Consider the following 7,009-nt stretch of genomic DNA (forward strand, 5'->3'; position numbering starts at 1 on the left):
TAGGAGGGGAGAATTGTAAAACCCGCAAAATACCGTTTTCGACCTTGCACGCTTTTCGATGCGTCGCGACGAGATTTAGGTGAATTTTTCAAAGTTGTCAGTTTTCGACGAAAATAATTTTATAAAATTCTACACAAAATTCTAAGAAATTTGATATATAAAACTTATATTTAATTTTTCTTAATTTTGAATTTAAAATTAAGAGACGTCTCATAATACCCATTATACCCCTTGTATGTAATAAAGCTTGCAATGTTTAAGTGAGGGAATTTTTGTCCTTTGGCCATCCAAGGGAATTAAAGGGGACCGAATTCATTCGGTCCCCCATTATGTCCATTCGGCCGAACCGAACGAAACCGAAGAAACGCGAGGGAGAAGGCGGACAGGCGGCTCCGACGAGTTTTCCGGCGAAGAAAGCTAGGGAAATTGTAGAGGAGAATAAGAGGAAGATTAAGGTATGCTTTATTTATGTATTCTCCTTTCCTCGCAAAATTTTCCTAAAATGAAAAATCTATGGTTTGAGGGAAAACATTGATTTTCTTTAAGAGAATGTTAAGATAGGTTTAAGAGATAATTTTATGCATGGGAATGAGGCTTTTTCTTCAAAAATGTGGAGTTAAAAAATTAGGATTTTCTCTAAAGTTGGAATTTTTGGAATTGTTTTTGCAAATGTTGTTCCTAAAGATCCTAAGAGGGTTTTTAATAAAAGAAATTGAGTTTTTTCTTACAAAATGGTATTTTCCTATTTTCTAATTAATTTAAATCCGAAAATAGAAATTATTTAAATTAAATTAGGAGTAGGGTAAAGGTTATTTTGGTTAAAATATGTAATTATACGAAATTATGAATTTTTAAAATATGTATTTTGCTTTATGTGATCATTTGGAGAGAGGGGGAGGGATAGAAAGAACTTAGGGTAGATTAGGAATAGAATGAGTACATTAATTTAGATTTATTATAAATAATTTTGAAGGAGAAATTCACTCTTTTAGGTGTTTTGAAGAAACCTCGAAGGAATAAGGATTAGCGAGGAGAATCATTTTCAAAATTCCGGTAAGTGTACATGTTTCTTTATTACAGTAATACTTTTGTTTTCTCTCCAATTTTATGTTTTGAAAGTCCAAGCATTATTATGAAAATTTTATGGTCATTTTAAATCATGATTATGTTATTTCATTATATGATTGATCAAGCAACTTTTATGTTATATATCATGGCATTATATTATAAGTTTATGTATTATATGAAATGAAATGATATAATATGATTATGACATTTCTGTTATATTGAATGTTTGTATGTGCATGCTGAATTGATGGAGCTCACCCCCTTATGGTACTAGCTGGAGACGTTATACGCGTGCACGTTAAAATGGTAAAGGATGTGGAAAAGGAAATGGTAAATGAGTACCTTTATGGTACTAGACGGTGGCTCCTGTGACGGTTGTAATATATACGAAATAAGAAAGCTAAATATATTGATATGAATATGGAAATAAAATGAAAGAATTGTTTTATGATATATGTTTAATTGCATGTTTTTAGAAAATCATTTTATGTTATGTTCATATGAAATGTGATATATAGCATATTATACATTTTATCTTGATTACTGTAGTTTAGAATTATATTTTACTTACTGAGTTTTGGCTTAATATTAGTTGTTAACATTTTTCAGGTAAAGTTTAAATAAATCAAAATGAGTTGGAGAGACGGTAACGTATACCGTAGGAGAGGAGTGCCTGAAGAAAGGTAACTTTATAAATATCAATGATTTTATATTTATGTGTTTTCAAATTTGATGTTTTAGAGGCTTTTTCAAATATTAAGATGATAGTTTTAGGAATTAGATATTTTAGTCAACCGTCCGATCTCCGTTCCCTCCTCGCCTATGCAAGCTCACCGGGCTGGGTCGTGACAATATTAACTTTAGATTTACCATTATGATGACAAAATTCGGTCTTTTACTTTGTAGCCATGGAATCACCATTCGCAATCTGAAAAGATCCATTATTCGTCGCCGATTTGGAAGATCCATTTGCAACAACAATAGATTTTTTTCAGGATGTAAAATTTCACCATCCTGTGTACGATCCCTGAGGCAAGTCATAAGAAAGGAACCGGTTTGATAATTTATGACCAGCTTTCTGATTTTCAATAGAAGCATTCATTTCATTTTATATCGAAATGTTAGATTTCCCCTAAAATAAAGCAGCAACAACTTTGTTGTAATTACTTAACAGAGCACCAGTGCCATTGCCATTAAATAGTTTAGCTAAATAAGAGTTTATCTTCAAGGAATAGTTAACAAGCACTTTCTCAGCTGGCTTCTTGGCTATGTGCAGAATATTCTTTTCAACAACTTTCACACCATCCAACAAACATGAAAGAAGCTGTGCGGAATACTTTCAGTCTCCCTCTAAAACTAGTGTCATAATAGTCTCCATTAAGGAGAAGACAGTATCAGAATGCTTTAACCTTATTTTCTTCAGGAAATGCTGAAACATTTCCAATATCAAACCATCACAATCAAGATCTAACATCAAAACACAAGATCGAACCCTTGCAACAATTTCAAGTATTGAAACTCTCTTCGGAAATGAACGGCTTGACATCTCATCCAGATTCTTGAAAGCCCCAACAATTAGCCAAAATATCTCCTTCATTATATCATCATCATATAAATCATCTGGTGTTGCTATTCTTGTTATTTCACTAAGACAAGATGCAATAGAAACCTTCACATCCATGTCTAATGTCCTAGAAGATCCTTGGCAATCAATGCCTTTATAGCAGGCTGAAGACCAATCAACAATGAAGTAGGTGGAGATTGCTCCATTCTTGACAATAAATTTTCAGCTTTATCAAGTAGTAGAAGCGTTATAAATCGGATGGAGGAGACGCCAGCATATTCTTGATGTCTTTGACCCCATTCTCCAGCATTAAATCATCGGGCAACAAATGCACGAGAGAGGCTATAGTTACAACAATAAGGGCTACAAGCTCTCGATCCCTCGCAGGCACACACAAGACCAACAATCCAAGCGTTCGGCTCTTCCCAAGCACGCACGCAGAAAAGCTCTTACATGACTCCTCCCAGTGCTCAGTTCTGCTTCCGCTTAGGTAAGAACGCATGCACAGAGGCTCGACCTCCTTCACATGTACGAGGGTTCCAACTCGCTCCTCTTTGTTCAGCTTCCAGGAATATATGCACGAAGCAGATGACCAAGAGGAATGCTACTCCTCTCTCGATTGCACGCAGAGATAAAGACCGAGCCCAATGCCGCCGTTCCCAGGAGGAGGTTCTGGTCGCTGTCCAGACGCACGAAGAAGGTTAAATAAGGAGAACCACCAAGAAAACTCCAACAAAAGCTGCCATTTAGGTAATTTTTTTTCTGGCAGATTCTATCAGCATCATATAACCATAACAGAACAGTACAATGCTATCCAGTTAACTACTCATACCCATTAAATTTTTCATAATAAATGATCAACACAGCCTTGTTTGTTTTTGATAGGAAACACTTGGGTTTCCAAGTGTTTCTCACCAAGATCAAGTAGATCCAAGGAAAAACTGCTGTCCATAGCAGAAAAACAGCCAAAATACAAGAAAATTCTGAGAGGAAAACGATGCAAACACTTTTATTTCGATAACGGATGAAAAGCACTTGCAAGATACAACTTTCCTTCAATTCGAGAGGAAGGAAAAACTCTCCAAAAGATCTCCGGCGAAGCCAAGAGCCCAAGACACCAAAACCTAGATCTCAAAACAATTCAAAATCAAGATGATCCCCTTTTTCCCCCCTAATCTCCTCATTAAACAAAATTAATCATAAAGGACCATAATGGACTTCCTAAAACAGCCCCTCATTCAAAATTCTCCCTCCCAAAATCAATTTCAGCAACCGTGGGGTCCATAGGGGGTTCCGCCCCTTTTGGCTGTTTCCGCCTGGAATAGCATCGGACCGGTCCAGAAGGGACCGGTCCGCTCGTAACAGTTTTGTTCAATTTTACTAAAATATGATGTCTCATAATGACAATACCGTATGTTACAAGTACAACAAAAACTGTATCTGCATCCATGCTTTAATAGTTACCACATAAGCATAAAACTAAAAATAAAAAGGATAAAGAAACAAGAATCCGATAAATTAAAATTACTTCAACAGATTTCCAAAATTTGTTTATGAAGTTATCCAAACAATAGCATAAATGGATGGCTACATACCTTTGCATCTTGTAGATAATCAAAAACTAAATTAACTGTCTCATTTAGTCCTGAAATCATCTGCATCACAATGCCTTCACTTAAAATGGTACCTGAAGAGAATTACCTAACTGTCAGAATCCATAAAAGAATGCTAAGCAGCTATGATTTCCAAATTACAATTTATGTAACCTTAACATAAAGGCTTCTTAAATCCTTAGCATAAATGGCATGCTGTTTGCATGAAAGATGAACATCTGCATATACTTGGACTTCTATAAATAATCTTTTTTATTATTATTAGTGCAAAAGGTATTTGATCCCAGAACCTTGGTAGGAACTAAATGTCTTTATCAAACAAACTATCACCCAAAATCCTTAATTCTCTCTTTCTCTCTTTCTCTTTCTCTCTCTCTCTCGGCCGGAGAAAATGAGAGGGGTGCGGCTGTGTGGAGTCGGACAGAGGAGAGGGACGGGATTGGAGGTTGGAGCTTCAGCTGGGATCGGAGAGAGGGGGAGAGCAGCGAGAGAGGTCGGACATGAAGAGCAGCACCCGAAGACTCCATTTGTTCTTCTATTTAACGATGCGTTTGGGCTCTTGATCGAGGTGAGGTAGCAGATTTTCAGCAGGATTTACGGAGAAGCGACGCGAACGTCGGCTGGATTTGCGGGATTTGAATGGTTCGGTAGTCCGAGGTTTCAACCAGCAGGATATCAGGGATTTGGCAGAAGATTTATAGCAGAGGTATGATTTCATTTTTACTTCCATTGAGTATTATACAGAGGTCAACATTGAGCACAACTTTATGAATCCTCATTCGTGAATTATTGCTATCAAGTATTGCAAGAGGAGTTGGGCCTATCATATGCTAATCTTTTGAATAATGTTTTTCCATACTATCTTTAATCCACCACTTCATTCTTAATCTTTCAACATTATAGTTTCATTTCTACACTTTATTGTACATGTACAAACCACCTAATACTATTTTCCGCAAACTTATTTTCAAATAAGTACTGCTCTAATCATCCCTAAAATTTCATCATTTTTCAAACCATACTCTAATTTTTTTCGCACATTAATATCAACATTCTCATTTTCACCATGCTCAAGTTAATTCTTAATGACTTCTTACATACTTAAACTTTAATGCATATTGCATCATTGATCTATTTGCAGTTTAATAAATTTTACATTTAACTCTCCACTGATATTATCATATTGTATTGTACATTGCCGCGGAAAATTCTGCCGCAATTTGCGATGGAAATATCGGCCACTAATTCCATCGCAAATGGTGACGGACAAGCCGCCGTAAGACCTCCATAAATTACTGCAGTATTTCTGCGCGGAATTTGCGGTGGTTGGCTAAAACGAACAAGTCCTTTTTCACTTAAACTCCGTCGTAAATTCACCGTAAATCCATTGCAATATATTTGCGATGGATAATTTCCGACGCAAACACTTTTCCCTCATCTTTTAGCGTTGGAATGAATTCAGCTGCAAAGCTTAATTTGCAACATATTTCACTAGTTTTGCTACAGATTTTTCCACTGGAAATAGCTTACTTTCCTGTAATATGAAACACTCTATTTAACAGCAACATTGAGCTCTAGGAGGTCCACCTCTCTTCGAAAATCATGATGTATCAAGGTCATACCCTCCTTCAACCAAAAATCCAAAAAAACTATTCAATTTAGGTTTCTCTCTTTATTGGGTTGGTACCTTTCTTACATAACTCTGTTTTTTCACTCTCTGAGGTAATCTAAGACCCTGAAACTCCTCTAATCATGCCAAACCCTTGTTTTAAGCGTTAAGTCCTCAACCGAGCTCCACCATCAAGAAACTAGGAAAATCTAATTTGGGTTTACCAAATAAACTCTAATTTCCAGTAACTCTACCACTCATGAAATTTTAATTCTACTAAAGTTCCTCCACATTGGACTAAACTGCACACACTATTTTTATATCCAAGTTTGGTTTGGACTTTGGACAACCATCAGGATCTCTCAGATTTCATCACCAAATGAAACCTTACCCGTTGTTTTCTGCTCCGCAACTGGAACACCAGCGTTACATGATGATCTACTGTATTCTAATGCTTTCAGATGCTATCTTCATTAACAATTCAGTGCAAACTTGATAATGAATTTCACAAGATCATGCAACTAGGATGCTGAAAACCCTTGAATCAAATTTCCAATACCAAGCTAAAAAGTACTATTTAATTTAAAAAACTGATGTAGGCAAGGAATGGGTCAAAACAAGTTGAGTTGAAAATTTTGTAAGTTCTACTTGAATCAGCTCATTAATGAGCCTCTTCTTATGTTTCAAGCTCATAAATGCTTTCCTCTACTAGATATCAGCTCATTAATGTCTAGTATAGAGCCTTTTTAGCTCATAAATTGAGGTTCATTCCCCCATTTGTTGTCCCTTTGGTTCCCGTGGATAGTTCCTTGGTTCCCGTGGCTTGACCCTTTGGTTCCCGTGGTTGGCTGCTGGTTTTCCGCGCTTGGTGGTTTTCCCGTGCCTTGCTGCCTCGGTTCCGTGCGGGCCACTTGGGTTTTCGCGGCTGCCACTTCGGGTCCCTGGCTAGGTGGTTTCCCGTGACTGATGGGGGCATTTTCGTGACTTTGGTGCTTCGTTTCCTGGAGTTGACTGTTGGCTTTTCATATTCCCTATTTAAATAAGCTTTTAAATTAATGTTGTGGCTATTTGTATTCCCCTCTCATGCCTACATATAGAGATGTTTTGTGCATGTTTAAGTATGTTATATGAATGATTTTTGGAAATGTAAACCTG

At 36.6% G+C, this 7,009-nt stretch overlaps 1 protein-coding gene across 5 annotated transcripts in view; it reads right to left on the bottom strand.

Annotated features, from left to right (window-relative positions):
• LOC110107672 overlaps positions 1 to 7,009 on the bottom strand; it is a 79,313-nt gene that overhangs the window by 26,757 nt on the left and 45,547 nt on the right. For all 5 annotated transcript variants that reach the window (XM_020837990.2, XM_020837988.2, XM_020837991.2 and 2 more), the window contains one exon: positions 4,228 to 4,319. In XM_020837990.2, the coding sequence (XP_020693649.1) occupies positions 4,228 to 4,319 (92 nt within the window). The remainder of the gene's footprint in view (positions 1 to 4,227; positions 4,320 to 7,009) is intronic.

The sequence above is a fragment of the Dendrobium catenatum genome, unplaced genomic scaffold (genome assembly GCF_001605985.2).
Source record: "Dendrobium catenatum unplaced genomic scaffold, ASM160598v2 fragScaff_scaffold_1631, whole genome shotgun sequence".
NCBI lineage: Eukaryota > Viridiplantae > Streptophyta > Magnoliopsida > Asparagales > Orchidaceae > Dendrobium > Dendrobium catenatum.